The sequence below is a fragment of the Stegostoma tigrinum genome, chromosome 8, assembly GCF_030684315.1.
Source record: "Stegostoma tigrinum isolate sSteTig4 chromosome 8, sSteTig4.hap1, whole genome shotgun sequence".
Taxonomy (NCBI): Eukaryota; Metazoa; Chordata; class Chondrichthyes; order Orectolobiformes; family Stegostomatidae; genus Stegostoma; species Stegostoma tigrinum.
Genome location: NC_081361.1, coordinates 52651094 through 52663342, shown reverse-complemented (window position 1 = coordinate 52663342; position 12249 = coordinate 52651094). Strand labels below are relative to the sequence as shown.

At 40.2% G+C, this 12249-nt stretch overlaps 1 protein-coding gene across 17 annotated transcripts in view; it reads right to left on the bottom strand.

Annotated features, from left to right (window-relative positions):
* Window positions 1-12249, bottom strand: part of lrrc7 (leucine rich repeat containing 7) — a 617590-nt gene that overhangs the window by 253976 nt on the left and 351365 nt on the right. For all 17 annotated transcript variants that reach the window (XM_048539168.2, XM_048539169.2, XM_059647884.1 and 14 more), the window contains one exon: window positions 1142-1231. In XM_048539168.2, coding sequence (XP_048395125.1) covers window positions 1142-1231 — 90 coding nt within the window. The remainder of the gene's footprint in view (window positions 1-1141; window positions 1232-12249) is intronic.

Below are 12249 nucleotides of genomic sequence, written 5' to 3'. Positions count from 1 at the left end.
GCTACTGAATGTTAGATAGTATTTTTGGGAGCTCCGAATAAATCCAATTATATCATGGCTTTCAGCTACAAGATGTGACTCGCATTGTTGGTTCATCGAGGTTCATCTTTTGGCAGAAGATCCACTGCTGGACTAATCCCTGTATGTGGGTGTATATTAAAATTTGCCTGGTATTTTAATGTTTTCTATGCTGAAATATGTCTTCAGAATATTCAACATGGGGTGATAACAACAGCAAATACTTTCTACCCATAGCAGAGAGCAGAAGCTGATTTGTATCAGAATGATGATTGGCGTTGTTTTGAATTTTTTCACAATAATTCTATTATCAAACAACACTAATTTCACAGTTGAAGTCTACTTTAAAATCTGGGACAATTTTGGATGATTTCTGTCTAACTTGCCTAATTTGGATTTCTCTAATCAGGCCTGAGTTAAAAGTTTCCATTTGATCCTCATTACAGCTTTATAATCATTCATTATGAGAATTAATCATCTTCCTAACCATTCAACGTGTCAGAACAAGAAGAAAATCTTGTAGTCATGCTGCTATTCATTCAAATATAAAGTTAATTAAAAGGCCACACATACTCTTAAAATTTTTATTTGCATCTTTCCAGTGAAAAATGCCTCTTGCCTCAGGAGTAAGAAGTTGCAAAACAGAAGCAAGACTTAGAGTCCAGGCAGCTGAGATGATCATTTTGCTTCAAATGGTACTTGCACACCTTCAAACAGAAGGCGGTTACTTCAGTTTGACAGGCATAGTACTGTGGAAGGTTCGTCTACCAAAGGTCAGATTGGGAGAGGGGGGACGGCATTGTGATAATATCATTAGTTGAGGAATCAAAAGGCCTGGTTATAGCAGGTGCAAATTCAGACATGGCTGATGGTGAAGTTTGAAATTAATTAATAAATCTGGGATTAAAAGAGCATCTAACAGCTACTATCAATGCATTGTCAATTAATAAAAACTGATCTAGTTCACTAACATTCTTTAGGGATGAAAAATTCTGGTGTCCTTACCTGGTCTGGTCTATATGCAAATCCAGACCCACAGCAATATGTTTGGTTCTTAAAAGGCTCTGAAATGGACCAACAAACTATTCAGTGCTGAGTTGAACTAAATAAAATAATTAATTACCTTCCAAAATTAGCTGGAAGAAATTCCAGAAATGCATCATTTAGGTAGAGTTGCATTAGGTTCAACAGCTGGGTGAATCCATCTGGAAGTCTGGAACAGTTGGAAAAATATCTTGTAGTTACTGCTGAAAATAATTTAAAAATTAAAGATCCTAATAGGATAAATTATTCCTTTATTGCCTTTTATAGAATTTGCACTAAATCAGGCAGCTTTGTGATCTTTAAATTGAACCTTTTCACTTCTGAAATCCCAAGTTTCCTTGTTTGTTCCCTATTGTTTGGTAGCACGGAATGAGAATATTGCTGATAAAAAACTCACATTTAATCGAAAGAATATGCAGATTCATTGTGTCTGTTTCAAATCATCAAAACAAGTTACAGCCATTTTGTGGTTCATTTCTCATGAAAATGCCTTGGCCAGAGTCAATCTACCTGCTTTAAATTCAAAGTAAGACTGATAAATAATTGTTACTCATGATCTAATTGGTGCATTTTCTATGGCAATGCCTCTATCAATTATAACTCACTTGCCAACCCATCAGTACTCACTTTTCAAATAGCTTAAAACAATTAATCTCCCTTTACATTGCCACTTGTGAGAATTATCCCGATTAATGCAAGATGAAGGCTTCAGAAAATGTCTTTTCATCAATATTTTCCTATTATAAAATTTCTTAGAAGTAAATCTAGCAAACTAAAACAAAATTGATTTACAATTCAAATATAGTAAAACAATTTGTATATTCAATATTTCTGACAATTTATCTGGCCACAAAATTGAAATGGCACAGAGATAAAACTATGATCTTGGAAACCAGGAGGGAATTACACTTGTTTCAGAGATAGTAGGAACTGCAGATGCTGGAGAATCTGAGATAACAAGTGTAGAGCTGGATGAACACAGCGGGCCAAGCAGCAGAGGAGCAGGAAAGCTGATGAAGAAGAATCTTTTTCTGAAGAAAGGTCTAGATCTGAAACATCAACTTTCCTGCTCCTCTGATGCTGCTTGGCCTGCTGTGTTCATCCAGCTCTACACCTTGTTATATCAGGGAATTACACTTAACTGTTTGGAAATGGGGCGGCATAGTGGCTCAGTGGTTAGCACTGCACCCTCACAGCACCAGGGACCCGGGTTCAGTTCCAGCCTCAGGCGACTGTTTGTGTGGAGTCTGCACATTCTCCCTGTGTCTGCGTGGGTTTCGTCCAGGTGCACTGGTTTCCTCCCACAGTCCAAAGATGTGCAGGCTAGGTGGATCGGTCATGCTAAATTGCCCATAGTGTTCAAGGGTGTGTGGGTTATAGGGGGATGGGTCTGGGTGGGATGCTTCAAGGGGCAGTGTGGACTTGTTGGGCCAAAAGGCCTGTTTCCCCACTGTAGCGAATCTAATCTAAAAAAAGGGCAACACAGTAGCCTCAATTGGTAGGCACTGAGTTCACCTACTGGGTGTGTTGAAACAGAATATGTCATTGTGTTGAAGTACGTTTTATTTATTTTCTATATATTTGCAGTTATTGTACAGAGGAAAGTTAAAACTATGTACTGAAACACCTTCCATTTCCTTTGCTTTCAATGTCAATGTCAACAACCATTTAGACATAGTGCAACTTGCATGCAGAATGAACCTTGAATGTTGTGTTCCACCAAGAAGTGGCATTTCTGATAGGTGTCAAAAGAAATAGTTCTAATACCAATTTTGGGGTTTTGGAAACATGCATACATAGCAAGTAGGTAAAAAATGGAGAAACTCATTTCACATAATGCATTTAAAATCATGGAGAAGAATTTCATGAAGTCAGTCCAGGCAAATTTCAAATTCACTGCACTACCTTGTCTCCACACAGCCAACCCTCAGCATTTTAATTTTCATCCTAATATTATAGTGAGTTTAGATCATTTCAGAAATGTTTCTGAGAGTCAGAGATGTGTATTTCACATCCTGAAAATAGAGCTGGATACAAAAGAACCTCTGTATTTTATCTCAGTACACACATTTTATCCAGTGTTTATACCTTTACAATGTTCCAATGTCAGAGATTTTCACTTTGTTTTTCAGCTTTTACCAAAGGTTTAAACCAATGCCTGCAACAGGAAATTTCTAATAGTTAAAAGAAGGGGGAATTGTCATCTTGCAAAGCCTCAAGTTACCCAAGATTTTAATCTTCTGCCTACACTCTTATACATTGTCTCAATGAAATTCAATACAATTTCAGGGCATAGCACTTCATCTTTTGATTAGGCACCCTACAGCCTTCCAAACTCAATGATAATCTCAGAACATAATCTCTGCTCCTAATTCCCTTCGAAATGGCATTGTGAGCCAACCCACAGCAGGTGGACTGCAGCAGTTCAAGGAGGCAGTTCACCACCACCTTCTCAAAGGCAATTAGGGATGGTCAATAAATATTGGCCAGCCAGCAATACCCACGTTTTTTTTATTTGTTTATGGAAGAAGTTTTCAGACAATAGTTGTTGATACGGATGCCATTACAGCTTTACAGTTTGCAGGAATTGAGCAAATACCCCTATCATCTAAAATACTGGACAAGACTCTGCACTTTTCAAAAGTAAAAGGGGGCAGCTGGGCTGATCTCTGGAGAAAATGTACAAACACAGAGTTAGCTGTTTAGGACCATTGTACAATCTGGAATTCCAATTTACACCTCCATTCTAAGAGAACAATCAACCAAACCTAACACTCTAGACTGTAACAACGTGGTGTGAAGCTGAATGAACACAACAGGCCAAGCAGCATCAAAGGAGCAGGAAAGTTTGATGTTTCGGGTCAAGACCCTTCTTCAGAAATGGGGGAGGGGAAGGGGATTCTGAAATAAATAGAACATAGAAGACTACAGCGCAGTACAGGCCCTTTGGCCCTCAATGTTGTGCCGACCTGTACAACCAAACTGAAGCCCATCTAACTTACACTATTCCATTATTATCCATATATCCATTTATGCAAAGACTATTTAAATGCCCTTAAACTTGGCGAGTCTGCTACTGTTGCAGGCAGGGCATTCCACGCCCCTACTGCTCTCTGACATCTGTCCTATATCTATCACCCCTCAATTTAAAGCTATACTTCAGTTGTACTTCAAAATCATGTTTTCCTCAGTGGTGAGCTTAAACACCTGAGACCGCAAATTTTCTGACCTAGCTAGCAGTGAGGGGATGGCAGGCGGTAACACTGCATGGGACCCTAAGGTAGGAAGCCTGATTAAAGTTTCTGTGATTAAAGCTATAAGGAGAGTGGGACGGGGGAGGGGGGGGGGTGCGGTGGCGGCAGGAAACAGATAGAAGATGGATCTGGATAAAGGAGAAGATAGGGTGAGAGAAGACATACAGGTCAAAGAGGTGGGGTTAGAGCCAGTGAAGGTGAATGTAGTTGGGGAGTTGGGAGGGGATAGGTTGGTTCAGGGAGGACGGACAGGTCAAGGAGGCGGGATGAGGTTAGTGGGTAGGAGATGGGGGTGGGGCTTCAGGTGGGAGGAATGATTAGGGAGGCTGGGGCCAGGTGGGCTGGTTTTGGGATGTGGTCAGGGAAGGGGAGATTTTGAAGCTTGTGAAGTCCACACTGATACCCTTGGGCTGCAAGGTTCCCAAGTGAAATATGAGATGCTGTTCCTGCATCTTTCAAGGTGGCATCATCGTGGCAATGCAGGAGGCCCAGGATGGACATGTCGTCCAAGGAGTCGGGGTGTGGGGTGTAGTTGAAATGGTTCGCGACTGGGAGGTGTAGTTGTTTGCTGCGAACTGAGCATTGGTGTTCCGCAAAGTCGTACCCAAGCCTCCACTTTGTTTCCCCGATGCTAACTTTTACACCTTGGGCTACCCAGCACAGACAGGGCCTCTACAGATACCAAACATTCAACTTCAATCAAAATCCAATTACACATACTCTTAATTATCAGGAAGCCAGCTGACTTTAGAAAGAAGCACCAGGAACATAATGGACCACACGGATTTGAGGGGAGAAAATGGGGCACACATCCTGGATGCTGCCTGGCCTGCTGTCTTCCTCCAGCTCCAGTCTGTACAACCGATCTGACCTGATGAGACAGCCTTTGTTTTTCCCAAAAAAACAAACTTTTGCAGAAATACCTTCCCCACAGACTTACAAATCTGACAAGCAACTTCAGAATCAAGAACCAGAGAGGCCAAACAGAGAAGCTGAATCAGGAAGCCAAAGCAAGGGCATCATTCCCACAAAAGACTTTCAAGGAAGGTGGTGGGGCTGTGCCAACCGACCACCTTCAGAACGAGACCTTCTGGACATGGGCTTGTTCTGGATCTTGAGAACCTCAACAGTCAGCTGTACTTCAAAATCAAGTTTTCCTCAGTGGTGAGCTTAAACTCCCGAGACCCCAAATTTTCTGACCTAGCTAGCAGTGGAGGGACGGCAGGTGGTAGCAGTGCATGGGACCCTAAGGCAGGAAGCCTGATTAAAGTTTCTGTGATTAAAACTGTTGTTCAGGTTCTAATAGTGTTTGAGTTGTGCTTAATTTAAGTATTTAAAAACTGTCCTCTGTATAATTGATAGTATTAACTTCACTGTTTTGTGCTTTAACCTGTATTTCTTGTATTATACTTACCTTTCTGTATTTAAATAATGCAGACATTCTTTTGCCCTGGAACACCTATCTACTGCTTTCTTCATTTCACATTTCCTAAATAAAATGCAGAGTCTGGAACCAGGGACCTCGGGGTGATTTGAACCACCTAAAAATCAACAAATTACTGATTGCAAACCAGAAACCTACAAGTGCACATTATTTTACACATGTCCTTTTTCTCTGCTGATCCTGTGATCGTCTCCATTTACGTTGTATCATCACTTTTATCATTTAAGCACCCTTCTTCCATCCTTCTATTTTGTTCCTTCTCCCTCATCCCCCTTAAAACCTGCTGCCTCAGAAAACCAACGAAGATATGACGGGTGGGATGGCCTCCTTTTGCACTGTGATAATTTGGTGATTCTGTAAACTCTAAATTTTCCACTCCTGATAAAAGTTCATCAAGCTGTAACATTAACTCCTTTTGCTCCTTCTACAGATGCTGACTGACCTGTTGAATGTCTCTAGTATTTCCTTTGTCCCTGAAATTTTCATAAAGCCTGAGGAACAATCTTGGTATTAAAAAAAAAAATCAGACAGCACCAGAGAAGAGAGTTGGAAAAAAATCAAGCAGGACTCAGAAATGCCGCCTCCCTATCCAGATGAGAAGGCAAATGGAATTCCCGCTGGACACTAGGACCGATGGAATTTCCTTCTGCCCCAGACCCGAGGGTGACATAAACAGGCGGTAAAGCAACTGGGACTGCATTCTTTTTGGAATTGCCATAGCAAGAAAACCTTGGACACCTACTTAGGCTGGGGTATTTGTCTTGAGCATCACAGAAGAATACAAGTGACACCTCAAGTGCTAGAGTCAAATCAGTTTTCTATGAAGTGGTACTGATATTCAATTTCCTTCACGCCTTATGACAGCCTGAACAACATTCTCAATACAGCCTGATGGAAACGCCAGCCCTGAACAATATTACAGTTATCGTTGTTCAGAATGGACTTGCATGTCAATAAATGCAGTATAGGTTGATAAACGAGAAGCATTTTTTGCGTGGAACACACACATGATACTAAATTAAAATTAGAGGTTGTTTGGTAGTGATCCTAGTTGTAAAAAACAAAGACTTCCCAACTAAGGTATGGTGATTGGTCAGGTGAAGCCGAAAGAAAATTCCAGATGTTTCTATTTTTCATAATAATATTACAATAGTACATTGTATCATTATTTGTGCAGGCTTTAGAAGTTCCATATTATTGAGAAACTATGAATACTATCCACATTTGTTTTTTCAACAGTAGAAACAGTCAATTCTAGAAGATAGTTTGAAACTTGTGCATAACATAAGTAGGCCATTCAGTCCTTCAAGCCTGTTCCACCATTCATCGAGACCATGGCTGATCTGCGGCCTAACTCATTTTACCTGCCTTTGGCCCATATTCCTTAACACCTACTTGTAACAAAAAAAATCTCTCAGATTTAAAATTAACAACTGATCTAGCATTTTCCCTGTCTTTTCCCATTAACACTTTGAAGACTTTGATCAGATCACCCCTTAACCTTCTAAATAAAACAGACTTAATTTGTATAATCTCTGCTTATTATGTAACCCCTGAAGTCCAGGAATAATTTTTATAAATCAATGTCTAATTCCCTCAAAGGTCAATACTTCTTAAAGTGTCCTGCTCACAGTACTCCAAGTGAGATCTAATTTGGGCTTTGTGTAACTGCTGAATAACTTCTGCAGCCTAGTACTTCAGTCCTCTAGATATAAAAAGGCCAGCATTCCTTTAGCTTTCTCAATTACTTTCTGCATCTGCTCATTGCCTTCGGCTGGTCTTTCCCATTCAGCAAGATGATTCTTCTTTCGCAAAAGCCTCTTTTAGTTTTATGCTGTATTTTTCTCTTCAGTTGTCCATGGCTGGCTATTTCTGTGAAGAGGAGCTTTTCCCTATCAGAGGCATAAACTGGCTCTGTATAGTGTTCAATGTTTCTTTAAACATCCTCCACTGTTCTTTAGTTGTTTTACCAATTAGGAGACTTTCCGAGTTTACTGTGGACAGTCTGTCTCATCATGTTAAAGTCAGCTTTGTCTAAATCTGAAATTCTGGCAGCCAAGTTATGCTTTTTGCTTTCAAACGCTACATTGAACTCAAGCATATTATGATCATTATTTGATAAATGTTCAAGCACAATTAGGCTAATTAAATCCAATTGATTACTCATTACTAAATCCAAAATTGCTTGTCCCTTTATTGAGTCCAGGATATATTGTAGAAAACTATCCTGGACACACCAGAAATTCATTACTTTTCTGACAGGTGCTTGCCTGGTTCTCCCAAATGCATGGAGAAGTTAAAATTCCCAATTAATATTACTTTGGCTATGCTACACACTTGCATAATTTCTGTACTTATATAATCTAGTTCTGCTACTTGGGGGTCAGTCCACAACATCCTTTACAATTTTAGATCCTTTACTGTTCCTCAGTACCACCCACATGGTCCCCTCATGCTTTCCCCTCATAATATCCTCCCTCACCACTTAAATAGTTTTGTTTTTAATCAGCAAGGCTTCTCTATCTCCTCTCATTTCCCCCATCCATCCTGTAAACCTTATAATCTGGAACATTTAGTTCCCAATTCTGATCATCAGTAATGGCTACTGTATCATGATATGCAGTTTCAATTTGGGCTTGCAAATTATTTAGACTTATTCATTTTGCTCCACGCATTCCTATATAAACTCATATTTGGGTCATACAATGTAACTTGTCCATCAGCGCTGATGCTTTATTCACTTGTTTATTATTTCCCCTTTTCTAGTTTAATCAATGCAGTTCTTGTAGTTTTGCCATTATCTACCATACCTCAACTAGCACTCTGGACTGTTGGTTTACTCTGTCACATTACGTGATTTTGAAACAATGTTGACTTCCCCACTGCACCCCTGCCAGTTCCACCAGAGTTCTCCCCTCCATTTACTTATGTCCCTGTGACCACCCTATTAAGCATTTCCACCAGGGCACTGGTCCCAGATTAGTACAGGTAGACCTTGTACTTTCTCGTCCCAATACTGATCCCAAAGCCCCACAAAATGGAGCCCGTCTTTCCATATCACTCCTTTAGCCATGCGTTATTTCCCCAATTTCCTTACCTCTATGACAATGCATGTTGTTTGGGTAACAATTCAGAGATTATAACCTTTGAAGTCCTACTCTTTAATTTTGTTCTTAATTCCTGATATTCCCCAAACTCTACCACATGCCCATGTTGCTGGTCTCACAACAACTGATTCTCTCCTTCCGCTTCAATATCCTTGCAAGTGGTTTGGGATATCCCTTACCACCATGCAGGACTCTCAATCCTGCTTACAAAGGATGTTTTGCTATCTGTAACCCGAATTATAGAATCTCCTACCACTTCTCTTTTTGCTCCCACTGCTTGAATGGCCTCTTGTACTGTGCTGCAGTGGTCAGTTTATCCATCCCACACATTCCCACCCACACCTGTGACATCCCACAGTTCTTTTCCTTAACCACTCAGAATAAGCACCTCATATCTATTGGACAAAGTCAAGAAGTGAGCCTCCACTAATGCCAAATTCAGGATCCTACCTACCTACCTCACTTGCAGTCCTCTGCTGTCCCTGACCAAATTTGAAGTACTTAATCTACAGGGGATGATCACCACCTGTAACACAGCATTCAGGTAACTCTTGCAACCTCCCTGATGTATCATGGTGTTTGAAGATCAGACTGTAGCTCATCAGGTCTGAACCAGAGTTCCTCAGGCAACCAAAACCTGCTCCAGATGTGATCATTATGAACCACAATAGGATCTATCAGCTCCCAAATTAAGAAGGTATAAAAACAATGCCTGGCCCTGCTGATGAAGTGTCTAGGCCCGAAATGTCAGCTTTTGTGCTCCTAAGATGCTGCTTGGCCTGCTGTGTTCATCCAACTCCACACATTGTTAACTCTAAACTGTTTATTGTTTAATTCATATTTTGGATCATATCATTACGGGTCTTTAGTTTTTTGATCTGTAGAATACTTCTCCAACTTGCCTTTAATCTGAAAGCAACTTTGAATAGTTATTCAAATTACCAGTCAGATCCCAACCAATGAACTTACAGTCTCAAAGCTTCCACACAAGTGTGGAGGCCTCAAGCGTTATTTCCTCATGGACTCAGTCTCCTGTACCACTGGCTCTTTTTTCTCCTAATGCCTAAATCTGACATTAAAGAGCAGAGATACTCACTAACAAGAGAAACGCAGGGACTGATCACATCTTCCCTCTTTCACCTAACTCCCTGTTTCACTAAATGGCAGTTATATTCTAATATAACAAAGCAGAATTTCTGTGCAGACAAGGCAGCACTGAACAAAGTCTCATTATAGCCCCATTTCAAGGACTTCCGAAACTGGACGAAACTCATTGTCTAATTAACTATCTTCAGCTTAGTACCTGTAACTTCCTGTTTAAAAGCTGCAATTACAGAGCACCCATCAAAACAGCGGCTTTCGATTCTTAAATTACAGAACAGACTAAACTTTAGATTGAAATTAGTCCTTAAATTAAATTAAACTATTCCTTAAAACTTACCCTTTGAGACTCCCTGTTTCACCAAACCCAAGTTACACTATTATGCAACAAATTCAGCACTCCAGTACAAACCTATCTGTACCACGTCAGAAGTGGTTCCTAACTGCACTCCTGAAAGATATGACTCAATACGTACTTAAGTCCACGGCTTGCTAACCAGTGAAACCCTTTTTCTCCATCTGACCTATCAACTCACCTTAGTATCTTGGAGACTTTATTCAAATCATCGCTTCACCCTTTGAATTCCAAGGAATATTGCCTATGTTTCGGTTATCATTCATCATAATCTAACACTTGGAATCCTAGGCCAAATGTTTGGTCCTGTTTGGGGACTGCATGGAGTTAGGAATTGGGAAAAATTATGGCCACTGATTATCGAAGTTGTAGTCACACCTCCATTTGTCTCTGGCTTCTTTCATTAAAGCAGGAAAGGGGAGGGATGGGTATTTGACACTGCTTTTCAAAGTTTCAAATGCCATTCTGGAAGTGAGCATTTCAGAACTCCTGATTATTTTTAGTGAGATGGTTGCATTTGGGGAGTCTTCTTGAATCACACTTAAAGTGTGGAAGTGTGAACCATGGATTGGAGGTGAGACTGGACTACAAAGTTAGTAGAAATGGTGTTGCCTCCTTGATAGCTCATCATGAACTGATGTGTCCTGAGATATATGTGTACCAGCATGAGTGATGACAGTGCCATCTTTGGAAAAGCCAAGTGATCATTCCACAGTCTGTTTGCCAGTTGTATTGTCTGACAACATGCAATCTGTCAACTGAGGAAACACTTGTAAAAGTGGAGAAGAAAAGAAATTATCCACTAGATGAAGTACTGTTCTGCATTAAAGTGCCATTTTACAATATTGAAAAAGACTTCAATTGAGATCAATCGCTAATTGTTTAAATTCTCCCCGGTTGTGACTCATTATTTACTGAACAGTTCAGCCACCTGTTGGCCATTTAAAAGATATGACAGACATGAGAGTTTTTTGGTTCCCTAATGAATTCTTCAGTTTGCCAACAGAATGTGAGTTTAATAGCTTCGCAAAGAAGATAACCTCTTTTCTAACAGTTGTTGAAGCAATGCTTGTCTAGCATTTCAGATTTATGAGCTATTCAAAGCATTCTAAAGTTATAGCGCTTGCAAGTTTTGACTGAAGGAGGTGTACAGAAGGTGGTGAGGGAATGGGAGAAGTAGGAGGAAGTGTGAAGGAATCTGACAAGTAGGGCATATGGGAGAAGTGAAAGAAATTGCTTTAGAGAAGTATCGGGGCTGAGGGGGGCTTCACACTGCTCTGAAATTTCTGTGATTGGAGCTGGGTTGTTTAGCCTTGCTGCCTTAGTGTTGCCCTGCCACCAGCTTAGTGACCTACCTCCTGGATGTTGTTCCCTCCACAAGATGAAAATTCTGCTTGCCTGGATTGCTGAGATGGAAGGGGCATTACAACACTGGGAAAATTCCTAACTATATGTTAAAAAGACAGGTATCATTCTGATAAATATATACTACGCCTCATCTAATAATAGTACATATTTCCTAAGGTGTAAGGCACAAAATTAATTTTATATATCAGATGGGATCTAATCAGGGTTTTATACAGCTACAGCCATAGCCTCTGTATCGTCTTTTAGTCATGCGCAAATAAAGGCCAGAATTCCATTAGTCTTTTTGATTATTTTCTTTGTCTACCTTAACATTAGATTTTAACGATTTTTGTGTATGAATCCTTAAGTATTTATAGACATCAATTGTTTTTAGCATTTGATCAAATGACATCCAACCAGTGACCCATGGTCCAGCATATGATCTACCAAAGGGTCATCTCCAGCCTGCAATGTGTTTCAAATTCAGAAAGATTTTGCAAAGAGCTGTTCCATTAATCAGATGCTACTGATTGTTCATTCAATCAAAGCCAATGAGTTGCGTGAATGCTCTTATCTCCA